At 43.7% G+C, this 12,843-nt stretch overlaps 1 protein-coding gene across 1 annotated transcript; it reads right to left on the bottom strand.

Moving 5' to 3' along the window:
• Nucleotides 1–357: 357 nt before the first annotated feature.
• LYSET (lysosomal enzyme trafficking factor) lies at nt 358–2,788 on the bottom strand. Its single transcript, XM_060004009.1, has 3 exons — nt 2,742–2,788; nt 2,290–2,437; nt 358–1,833 (listed from the first exon to the last, which is right to left on the bottom strand). The coding sequence occupies exons 2-3, from the start codon at nt 2,385–2,387 to the stop codon at nt 1,422–1,424; spliced, it is 510 nt and encodes a 169-aa protein (XP_059859992.1). The 5' UTR covers nt 2,388–2,437; nt 2,742–2,788; the 3' UTR covers nt 358–1,421.
• Between the last annotated feature and the right edge of the window lie 10,055 nt (nt 2,789–12,843).

Below are 12,843 nucleotides of genomic sequence, written 5' to 3' on the forward strand. Positions count from 1 at the left end.
TCAGCCTTCCATTCTGGTCAAACCTGATATAAGGTAAAGGTTGAGCTTGCTTGAAAACTTTTAGATTTTCAGTAGCTCACACAAATTGAGAAAAACCTTTCTCAGTTCTTTTCCAATCTTTAGCATGGTTAGGCAGACAGTACCCAGTGCTGAAACATTTGTCATTTGTGAGAAGCACTACAGTTCAGTGATTAGGAATAAAGGCATCAGATGCCAGGTTAGAACTCTGCCTCTGCTTCTTGGCTGTGTAACCTTTGGCAAGTTACTTAACTTCTCCACCTCACGGTCCTTATCTGTAAAATCTGGATAATAATAGCTGTTATCTCATAGGGTTGTTGGGAGGACTAAATGAGTTAATTCATGTAAAGCTCTTAGGACAGGGCCCAACGGAGTAAGCACCAAAAAATGTTATGACTCTTATTCAAATTGGTCAGTGTAAACATTTCCCTGGTATTGATGACATTAACTGTATAAAAATATATCTTGATCTCACCCAGAAAAGAAGAAAAATAATCCTAGTTTCTAATTTTCCATGTTTTAGTTACTTGTATTGTTACCAGACATGAGGTAGTAAGTACAGATGCAAAGGAGGCAGTACAGGGATCACATCTTCATGCAATGAACCTAACGTCTGAAGACTGGACCCTAGGCAGAAAAGAAAATCAGGACGATGACTTGAGAGCATCTTTTAGATGTCACACATCTAACAGGGACTGTCAAGTATTTTCACTGAACACCTTGTTTTTATCTTCTACGTGTTAGATTTCTCAACTTTCAAACACTTAGTCTCTTCCCAAGTGTTTAAAAAAAAAGTTGCATGAATAATTCTAGCTAATTAATAATGCCAGTAGCATTACCAAAACGAAGAACACATTTTGCTTCTCAAGACAGCCATCACCTCAATAATTTTATACCAATTTCTCACAAGCTGATAGCAAGCAAGTATAAATAGCTGGCTTAGCTACAACAGGATGAATTGGTGTTTTAGTCTGAAGAATTTTAAAGCAAGCCAAGTAATTGTATAAAATTTAAATTTTATGACCATGTTTGGACCTTTTTACATTAAACACAATGGAAATGTTCATTTTTTCCCCAAAGGAAAAATTTCTGAATCATCACTATGTTGCACAGTAGAATAAAAATATGAATCCAGGTACTTATTCAAGTTTCTAAAGAATTCAAATAACAGATAAAATTTTACTTCCAAAATCTGAAGTCATCAACATGATTTTGTAGTACTGTATCACAGGCTTTACCTAAAAATTCAATATTCAGATAAAGATAGTCCCCTAGTCACATTCTTTAAAAAGCCTCTGCCCCACCACAGCTTCCTGAGATCTGTGAAGAAACTGCAGTCTTGTGATCAGGCTTCATACAGTACTGGCAGTTTTGTACTTGTAAGGAAAAAATAGTGACTGATTTTATGTATCAATCAGTTGTAGTCTGCTGATCTGATTAGAAGCCTTGACAAATGCCTGGTGGCGATTGCATATAACTGCCAAGCATATGGGAATAATACAGTAGCCCATCGTTTTGGGGTCAGCTCTTGTACAAGAATAAAGGAACAAAAACATCTGCAAGTAAGGTATCAGAAAAATAACTGTCCAAAACCAGAAAGGCAGGGAGAGTAACCGAGCTTTCAAGGAGTGTGTCCATGTGGTTCCTTCAAGGGGCTCCTCTGGGTGCTGCTGAATGTGTTCCAAGGCCAGCCTATTGTAAGTCTCGTTGATTTCAAAAACATAGTAAAATGCTGCTGCACTTGCTAACAGATACAATCCCACTCCAATCCATCCCATACGCTGACGGAAGTTCATCATTCTCCATGCTCTGTGCCTTTTGAGTTAAAACAACAATAAGAACACAGTGAGGGTCTAGTAATGCTGTCATGTCAGCTATTCCAAATGTACTTACTTTTTGTCCAATGAGCTCTAAAATACTCCCTAACACATTTGAGGTTTAAAATAACTAAATTAAATTTACATCTATTAAGAAGTATAAACATCTTACAGGTTGTTTTATGTAATAGTTATGCGGAAGTAAAGTTTCAGTATATATAAAGTGTGCTTTTTACTGAATCCCACAGATAAATAAATCACTAAATCTGGCTTAAATAGGTCCAGCACACGTTCCCTTAAATTGTCATTAAACTAGTTCCCTAGGGAGCATTTCACTTCTATACTTCAAATACTTTCTGAATTAACGGTATTGCTTCAGACATGAAAACTTGGTTCTACAAGTCAAACCAATATCGGAGCCCCCAAGTTAAGACAGCAACTCTTAAACACTTACAGTGGTCCCGAAAATCTTCCTGTTCCCACGGCAAGCGTTAAAGAGTCACTCAGCTCTGAATAATCGGGTGGCTTTGGCATTTCAGAGAAAGCCACCATAAAAGAAATCCCCGGGGTCACCGGCTGGGAGAATGGTGCGCACGGCCAGCCTGGAGCAAAAGCTAATTGTGATTAAGCACAGCGTGACTGCAGCCGGTCACGCGGCGGCCCGGCCCCTGTCGCCGCTGCCGGAGCCCCAGCCTGTGTCACTCGGCCCAGCCGGGAGACTCCCCAGCCACCCTGGCCTCCCCTGCAGCCGGCCCCGCCCCCTGTCGTGCTGCAGCGCCCGCCGCCGCGACAGGGCTGCGCGGGCGGCGCCAGACCCGGGCCTCTCCGCCTTGCAGCGCCGGGAGCCCAGTGCCCGGCAGCGGCCACAGGCCGAGCCTGCAGAGCTGGGCAGGTCCCGGATCTCACCTCCTGTCCCGGTTGGCCCGCCCGCCCGCCGTCCCGGATGCTGCCACAGCCGGGGCTTCCGGCTCGGGCCGGAAGCGCGCTTGCCCCGCCCCCCCGAAAGGCCCGCTCCCTCGTGACGTTAGGGAGCCTCCGCCGTGGCACCGCCTCCCCGAGCGCTCCCGGAACAGCTCTGCTGGGACTCGGGGGAGCCACGGAGGCGCCGGTTGTAGCTCTACCCTTCAGGTGGGCGGCAGTCTGGGCCTGGCCGCTTCAGCGCTCCTCAAAGCCTCTCCCTGGTGCTTCGCTCGTGGCTCTGATCGCCCCCGTCGTTCCTCGCCGTGGAGAGCACCGCAGCAACTGGCGGTCAGCCATTCCCCGGCGCGCCTCTGCGCAGTTCGGATACCCCTCTCGATTGTCCATCCGAGTGCGGGAGAAGCGGCTCTCCCGCTCCTCGGACCTGGCCGCCCGGGAAGCGTCGGAAGCAGGCCCTGGTGCCTCGACCACCGGCGACGGACCCAGACATGACTACTAGATAACTGCGAGGTGAAGTGGGACCCCGCTGTCTGCTGCGGGGCGCCCGAGGCCGGGAGAGGGTAAGGTGGCTGCTTGCCGCAGTGCGGCCGGCCGCCGGCGCGGGTGCGCGGGGCTTCTCCGGGCTCAGGTTATTCATTTACAACTTGAACTAACGTGACTACTTCATCTTCACTGCCCGTCGGAACTGCAGACGTTGACGAGACAACTCGGTTACCGTGGAGGAATACTGTGAATTGCAGTAGCATCAGTGGCCGGGACAAATTGGAATTTAAATGTGTTATTTTGGGCATCATGACACTAAGCCTCTTAGAAGACTGGTGTAGGGGGATGGATGTAAACCCGCGGAAAACGCTGTTGATTGCCGACATCCCCCAGACCTGTAAAGGGCAGAAATTGAGGAGGCTCTGCGATCTGGTTTTGCTCCCTTGAGCGAGTACCGACTGCTCGGGAGGATGTTCCGGAGGGAAGAGAACAGGAATGCAACCTTAATAGGACTTAACTGAGGAGACGAGTCATGCTCTGGTCCCTAAAGAGATACCCGGAAGCGGGGGTGCCTGGAGAGTGATCTTTAAGACCCCTGACCCAGACAGTGAATTTTTAAGCAGGTTACATGAATTCCTAGAGGGAGAGGGCGTGACATTGGGTGAGTTTACCAGAGTTCTTGGGTATGGAAACGACCTTTTTGACCTAGACCAGGACATGATCCCAGAAGTGCGGGCCCCTATGTTGGCACAGGCATTAGATGAGGCTCTTCAGCCTGCCCTGCAACACCTGGAATACAAAAAGCTGAGAGTATTCTCAGGCAGTGATCCTCCAGAGCCAGAAGAAGAAGAGTTTGAATCCTGGCTGTTTCATGCCACTCAAATGATGAAGACATGGCAGGTGTCAGATGCCGAAAAAAAGAAGGCGATTGCTAGAGAACCGTAGAGGCCCGGCATCTGATATCATTCGCGTCCTCAAGATAAACAGTCCTTTAGTTACAGTCCCTGAATGCCTGCATGCTCTGGAGCAGGTATTTGGGGTTACCGATAATCCTAGGGTGTTGCAGGTCAAATATCTGACCACTTAACAGAAGGATGAAAAAAAATTGTCTGCGTATGTACTAAGGCTGGAGCCTTCACTACAGAAACTGGTAGAGAGAGGAGCAGTTGAGCAAGAAGTTGTGAATCAGGCCCACCTGGAGCAAGCCATTGCTGGAGCCACCGCGCAGGAAGTTTGCTCGGTTAGAGGATGGCTCAGCCCCTGGCTTATTGCAGTTACTGACACTAATAAAGGATGAAGAGGCAGCTGAGGAGGAGGCGGCCCTCCTCCAGGCAGGATTAGAGGGGCATTTCACCTGGATCTTGGGAAATCAGGAAGGGCTCTCTGGCAGTGAGCAGAGCATAAGGTAGAACAGTCTGTATGCTCAGTGACAGACATTAACCAATCCCTGTCTTGTGTTGCCAAGTAACTCATTTTTGTGCAGTTCTCAGTATAATCCTTTGTCATTTCTGTGCCCATTTAATGTCTCCTAAATGTGTCATTGACTAGAAGGATGTAGTTCTGCACTGGTATTTATATATTTAAATTCACCCTGTGAATTTTTTTATCACACACAGTTGTACAAAAAGTCTCATCACTACGCACATGTGATACTCTGAGAGGACAGCCAAGGCTCAGGTGCACATGGTGATCCGATCTCGTTCAGATGTCAGCTTGTATGATAATAGGTGCAAGTGTAGCTGTCAGATGTGATAATGTGTCATAGATAGTTTTGGGCTGTGTACGGCCCTACATTAATCATGAAGATCGTGAGCAGTGGTTAAGAGGTCATTTTCTGTGTGAATCGGAATTTTATTGATTCTATGCCATCAAAACAAGAGGCAGAATTAAATGCTGCAGTTGGTCAGTTTGCAGCTTCTACCTCTAACCCCAGATTTCTGATGTGTGTCTCAAAGCATCTAGTTCTGAATATCATTTTAATAGGTTACAAAATTATAGATGTGAACTTATAAAATAAAGAAGCGTGAATAAAATGACCTTTTTACCCAGTTTGTTTGTATCGAGTTTCCAAGGGAGATTTCACTTGAACAAAGGGTTCCAAGAGCATGAATCTGAAAACCACTGAATTGCACAGTCTTAGTCCCTTGGACACTTTCCTCCTGGAGCCCAGGTGGGTAGGGAGTAGTTTTCTAAGTGAGAGTGCTGGCAGGACCTTCTCCTGAAGTACAATAGAATGAAATGAGACTGTGTAAATTAGTGCAAGTAGAAGGTTCAAAGGCATCAGGGCGTTGAATCTGGAGGGTGAAAAGAAAGACAGGAACATTGCATACCTCTGCACGGCAGACTGGACTAAATGTTCCATGTACTTCCTCACTTAATCCTCTTAAAAATCCTGCAATATAAGAAAACAGCTAGGGCTTCCCTGGTGGCGCAGTGGTTGAGAGTCCACCTGCCGATGCAGGGGACACGGGTTTGTGCCCCGATCCGGGAGGATCCCACATGCCGCGGAGCGGCTGGGCCCGTGAGCCATAGCCGCTGGGCTTGCGCGTCCGGAGCCTGTGCTCCGCAACTGGAGAGGCCACAACAGTGAGAGGCCCGCGTACCGCAAAAAAAAAAAAAAAAAGAAAAAAAAAGAAAACAGCTAGTTTCAGAATTCTGTCATCTGCCTTACTGCAAGGTCAATGTTCTTTCCATTGCTAAGAAAGAGAAGCAATCCTAAGGTGTCTGGACCCAGCCTCACAAGGGAAGCAGGGCAGATTGTTAACAACATTTAATAAATGAACTATTAGTATGTGTTAGTGTGGACTACATCTTAATCACTACTGCAAACTGGACACTAAGAAGTGGGGAGTATGAGAACCTGTAAGACCCACAGGCAGCAGGGAGGGTGGACATGGGTTAGTGATTTGGTCTCTAAAAAAAAAAAGAATGAAAGCATGAAGAAAAAATGAAAATTGCTGAAAGATCAGACTGAAAGTCTTTATCTTTAATAAAAAATACCCGCAAAGAACCAATCCTGGGATATACGTTTTTGGTTTAGATTCGAAGGCATAGTATAATGTTTCTGTTATGATTAAATGTCATGGTTTCATTCTTTATAAGTTCCCGTAAGTTCTCACACTATGGAAGGTTAAATACACATCAAACCATCATGTTGTACCCCTTAAATGTATATAATTTTAACTTGTCAGTTACACTTTGATAAAGGTGAGGAAAGAGAAACTAAATACTAGATGACATATGGATAAATTCAAAGATGTAATTCCGATCTTGTTTATATGCGTATAGTCATTTATTTGCCACCTTAGTAGTAAGAAGTGTTATTAGCTGCATTTTGCTGATAAACAGACACTGTGAATGTGTGCACACATGCGTGTTAATAAATGTTGCACCTCGAGGCTTCCCTGGTGGCACAGTGGTTAAGAATCCACCTGCCAATGCAGGGGACACGGGTTTGAGCCCTGGTCTGGGAAGATCCCACATGCCTCGGAGCAACTAAGCCCGTGCACCACAACTACTGAGCTTGCGCTCTAGAGCGCGCGACCCACAACTACTGAAGCCCGCATGCCTAGAGCCCATGCTCCACAACAAGAGAAGCCACTGCAATGAGAAGCCCGCGCACCGCAGCGCGAAGAGTAGCCCCCGCTCGCTGCAACTAGAGAAAGCCTGCGCGCAGCAACGAAAACCCAACACAGCCAAAAAAAATTAATTAATTAGAAAAAAAATGTTGCACCTCTCCTGTATGAGGCACTGAGATGGGGGGGGGCGGGGGAGTAGATTGTATAATTAAATTTAGGTTGTAAGCCCTGCCATGGAGGTCTGCCCAGAGTCAACAATAATAGCTGACACTGAGCATTTGCTATGGAATGAGCGCTGAGCACCACTGAATGCATTTGGTCCTCCAACAATAGTGAGAAGCAAGGCCTTTTGTTTTCCCATTTTACAGGTGAAACTGTGGCACAGAGATGTTAAGTAACTTGCCCAGGGTTTCCTAACTAAATCCTTCCAGGGTCAGGATTTATACTCAGGCCATCTATTTCCAGAGTCCTTGCTGTTAATCTACTCTATGCGGCTGTGTTAAATTCTGTGAAAAACATACCATCATTTCCTCCCTTTTCTGAACGAGAGGATTGAGGAGCAAAGATTCAGTGGTGTGGGGGCGCGGGGGGCACATAGTCGGACTCCAGAGAGCTTTTCTTAAGGTGTCCTGGCATATGCATCTGGTAAACACAACATAATTGTAAAAAATGGCAGTTATGTTGATGAAATCAGGTGAAGTAATAGAACATGTTCTTTATAAGCTATGTTTCAAAAATGTAAATGACAAACAGATCACTAAAACACCAGTTGTGTTGGGATGATGGGACTATAAGAGTAATTTAGTTTTCTTTTGTTTCCTTAATGTGTTGTTTTTTTATATTAAAAATAAATATGCAAAAGAAGTGCTCATAAAGCAAAAATCAGTTGACACATCAAAGGAACACAGGAGCAAGCCTGAAAGAGCTCCCACTGGCGAAAGCTACAATTTGAGGAACAAAGTGGATAGCGTAGTATTGGGTTATAACCCAAAGTATAAAATAAATATCCATGAGTTCATTATGATATAAGTAAATGTGGGAGAAGAGTCCAGTTTTCCTTACAGAAGAATTTCAAATCATTAGTGTGGCTATTTCCCCTTTTAGGAGTTGGAGTTTATTCCTGTCCCCCTTTAAGTGTGGGCTGAATTCAGACATAGAATATGGAAAGGAAAAATAGTAACTTTTCAGTGAACAAGCGTGGCAAGGACTACCTTGCTAGGATAAGGTTAATATCAGTGATCAGTCACATTGACGGCACGTATTCATGATAACGATGCAATGACAAGGGCACTTTATTTCCTCAGAACCCATAACCCAGTCTAGTTATGAGAAAAACACCAGACAAACCCACATTGAGGGACATTCTACAAAATACCTAACCAACACTCCTTAAAACTGTCAAGATCATGAAAAACAAGACTGAGAAACTGTCACAGACCAGAGGAGAGTGAGGAGACCTGGTAACTAAATGTAATGTGGTATTCTGGCAGGGATTTTGGAACAAAAGACCTTAATAGAGAAATGAAATCTGAATATGGTCTAGAGTTTAGTTAATAGTAACATATCAGTGTTAGTTTATTGGAGGTGACAAATTACTAAGGTAATGAAAGATGTTTAGGGGCTTCCCTGGTGGTGTAGTTGTTAAGAAGCTGCCTGTCAGTGTGGGAGACGGGTTCGAGCCCTGGTCCAGGAAGATTCCACATGCCGCGGAGCAACTAAGTCCGTGTGCCACAACTACTGAGCCTGCACTCTAGAGCCCACGAGCCACAACTACTGAACCCGTGTGCCACAACTACTGAAGCCCACGCGCCTAGAGACCATGCTCTGCAACAAGACAAGCCACTGCAATGAGACGCCTGTGCACCGCAACAAAGAGTAGCCTCCGCTCGCCACAACTAGAGAAAGCCTGAATGCAGCAACGAAGACCCAACACAGCCAAAAATAAATAAATTAATAAATAAACTTTAAAAAATATCTTTAAAGATGTTAATAGGGGAAACGACGTGAGTATACGCAAACTCTGTACTGAGAAAGACAAATACCATATGATATTGCTTATATGTGGAATCTAAAAAAAAAAGGTACAAATGAACTTATTTACAAAACTGAAACAGGCTCACAGACTTAGAGAATGAATTTATGGTTACCAGAGAGGAAGGGTGGCGGGGAGGGATAGTTAGGGAGTTTGGGATTGATATGTACACACTGCTGTATGTAAAATGGATAACCAACAAGGACCTACTGTACAGTACAAGGAAAAAAATACCAATAGCCAAAAGACATCAACAGCTATTTGGCTGCTCTAGTAATCAAAGAAATGCAAATAAAAATGATAAAATTCTAAAAACGAACAAACAAAAACTCTCTGCACTATCTTTGTAACTTTTCTGTAAATATAAAACTATTCTAAAATAAGATGTTCGTTGAAGTATATACATAGATACTTAAACATACATACGTACGCAAGCAGATAACAAATGGCCTGGGAATTAAGTCACTAGGGAGTGAGTAACTGGAGTGCCGGCCCTTCCCCAAAATGGTTATTCATCTAAACACCACCAGGTGGCGGTAAGCACTCAGGTTAGGCCTTAGCCAGAACAAAGCAGGGAAAGGGATTATTTCTTATGTAAGTGTCGTCATACCTGCCCCCCTCAAGGACTGGAAAACTTCTCGTCTTTTTAAAAATTTATTTATAAAAGTTTATTTATTTATTTTTGGCTGCATTGGGTCTTCATTGCTGTGCGCGGGCTTTCTCTAGTCACGGCAAGCGGTGGCTTCTCTTGTGGAGCATGGGCTCTAGGCGCATGAGCTTCAGTAGTTGTGGCTCGCGGGCTCTAGAGCACAGGCTCAGTAGTTGTGGCGCACGGGCTTAGTTGCTCCATGGCGTGTGGGATCTTCCCAGACCAGGGCTCGAACACCATGTCTCCTGCACTGGCAGGCGGATTCTTGACCACTGCACCACCAGAGAAGTCCCTAAATGTCATTGTCTTTCAAATAAGAGACTTCCAGTGACTTCTCTGGTGGTCCAGTGGGTAACACTCCATGCTCCCAATGCAGGGGGACTGGGTTTGATCCCTTCTCAAGGAACTAGATCCCACATGCATGCTGCAACTAAGAGCCCACCTGCCACAACTAAGGATCCCATCTGCCACAACTAACACCCGGCACAACCAAATAAATAAATAAATAAATATTTTTAAAAATAAAATAAAATAAGAGACTTCCAGAAGCTCATCTCTAAAACCATCTAGTTTCCAATTTTGTGAAATGCACTGGGAGTGCAGTGGAACCGCTAAGGATGTTCTTCATTTGTACAGATGGATCAGTCCCTTTGTCATGGCCAGGCCTCTCTGCCAAGGTAGTTAGAAGATTCTATAAACAATAAGGTCTTACTGTATAGCACAGGGAACTATATTCAATATTCTGTGATAGGGGATTCCCTGGCAGTCCAGTGGTTAGACTTGGCAATTTCACTGCGGTGGCCCAGGTTCAATCCCTGGTCAGGGAACTAAGATCCTGCAAGCCGCACGGCATAGCCAAAAAAAAAAAAAAAAAAAAAATCCTGTGATAAACCATATGGAAAAGAATATTAAAAAAGAGTGTGTGTGTGTGTATATATATATCTATATATATATCTATATCTGAATCACTTTGCTGTACAGCAGAAATTAACACATTGTAAATCAACTATACTTCAATTTAAAAATAAAAGATTCTAGAAGTGTCATGGACCTAGAGAGGAAGTCACTGTTTCATATTGAGTATTTAAATATTTTTCCACATAAAGGCTTGAGAGGACTTCCCTGGTGGCGCAGTGGTTAAGAATCCGCCCCGTGCTGCAGAGTAGCCCCCTGCTCACTGCAACTAGAGAAAGCCCGCGCACAGCAAAAGATCCAATGCAGCCAAAAATAAATAAATAAATAAATTTATTTTAAAAAAATTAAAGAGAACAACATTTAGATCGACAGTACTAATTCTTTTAAAGTACTATTTGCTTCTTTTTCAAACCTGCTTTTTTTTTAAAAAAAAAAATTATTTATTTTTGGCTGCGTTGTGTCTTCGTTGCTACACTTCCTACCATACCCTTCCTCTTTCGTATCCAAAACCAGATTTGTTCACCCACTTCACAGAACTGTGAATTTCAGGTGGAACCTAGCCTTTCCCTGGCCCCTGCAGGGAGTAGGGGTGGTAAATCTTGATCAATTTAAGATGATTCAGTACCCTTTGCCAAACTGCTTGTTTCAGGCGTGGGCAAATAATTCAATTCTATCCGGTGAAATATGAGCAGCTCTCTTTTCATCTTTATTTATGTGAGCATGACTCTAGTGCCAGAATCCCTCAAATAAGATTCCAGCTTCACCATTTTCTAACTCTATGGCTTTGGGAAAGCTTATTAACCCTTTCTGGACTTCAGTTTCTTCAACTGAAAATGGGAGTAATGACAGCACTTACAGCGTCATTGTGAAGACCAAATGAATTCATAATGTAAAGTGCAGGGAACTGTACCTGCTGCACAGTAAGTTCTCAACAAACAGCTGTTGTATTTGTTCTCTGTTCCTGCACAACCAATTGCCCCCAAATTTAGAGGCTGAAAACCAACAGTTGATCCCTGGATCAAAAACCTGGGAGCGACTTAACTGGGAGGTTCTGGCTCTCTGACAGAGGTGTCAGCCAGGGCTGTGGCCGTCGCTTAGGAAATCTTCCAAGCTCACCCATGCAGGGCCTGGGTGCAACTTCTCCTTTAGGGAGAAGCAATAACCCCCAGGGCCCCTGACACTCCCATCCTCCGGGGAGTGGGGAGAAGACTTACCTTGTCCCAACAAGCTCTGGCTTCTCAGAAACTATTCCTTCAGTATGCAACAAAAGCTTTTAAACTGTGCATTCCTTTGTGGGGCGGGGGGATAAATTGGGAGATTGGGACTGACATATACACACTACTATATATAAAATAGATAACTAATAAAAACCTGCTGTATAGCACAGGGAACTCTATTCAGTACTCTGTAATGACCCATATGGAAAAATAATCTAAAAAAGAATGGATACATGTATATGTATAACTGATTCGCTTTGCTGTACACCTGAAACTAACATAACATTGTAAATTAATTATACTCCAATAAAAATTAATTTAAAAATAATAAATAAAGTGTACATTCCTTTAATCTAATGTATTCCATTTATAGAAATGTATCCCAAGATACTAAGTAAGAATGGCCACAAAGGGACTTCCCTGGTGGCCCAGTGGTAAAGAATTCAACTTCCAATGCAGGGGACGGGGGTTCAATCCCTGGTCGGGGAACTAAGATCCCACATGCCGCAGGGCAACTAAGCCCGGGAGCTGCAGCTACTGAGCCCACACACTCTGGAGCTGTTGCGCCACAACTAGAGAGAAGCCCACGTGCTGCAACGAAGATCCCGCGTGTCGCAACTAAGACCCGACGCATCCAAAAGAAAAAAATAAGGCCACAAAGAATGGGCTAAAAGAGTTTTCCTTTGCAATATTTTTTAATCATTGTGAGAAAAAAATTGGAAACTAAGTGCCCAATAATAAGTGATAGGCTGAATAAATTATGCCATGCCCAAATGGCTATAAAATCTGCAGTGGTTAAAACAAAATTATGCTGGGTGAAACCATATGCAATCACTGTTTCTGTAGTTCAAAACTGAATTTTGGTAATTTCATAGGTTCAGCCTAATAAAAGGATATTGTTCGGTATACAAATAGATTTACAACCTACTATTGAGTGAAAAAAGTCGAGTACAACAGTATTTATGGAACAATCTGTTTCTGTGTTGACAAACAGATAAATATATTTGTAAAGACAAAATCTGGCGAAGCATACATCAGAATGTTAACAGTAGTTATCTTTGGGTGGCAGAATTATGTGCAATTTTATCCTTTTCTTAAAAAATGAAGTTTCTGCTTTTTTCCAATGAATACTTCCTATTGGTGTAATGTTTACACATTCTTAAATAAGTAAAAGAAAACCCAAAAAAGCGTAAGAGATAAACTCCAAAAGGCCAAC

This window comes from Delphinus delphis, chromosome 2, assembly GCF_949987515.2.
Source record: "Delphinus delphis chromosome 2, mDelDel1.2, whole genome shotgun sequence".
NCBI lineage: Eukaryota > Metazoa > Chordata > Mammalia > Artiodactyla > Delphinidae > Delphinus > Delphinus delphis.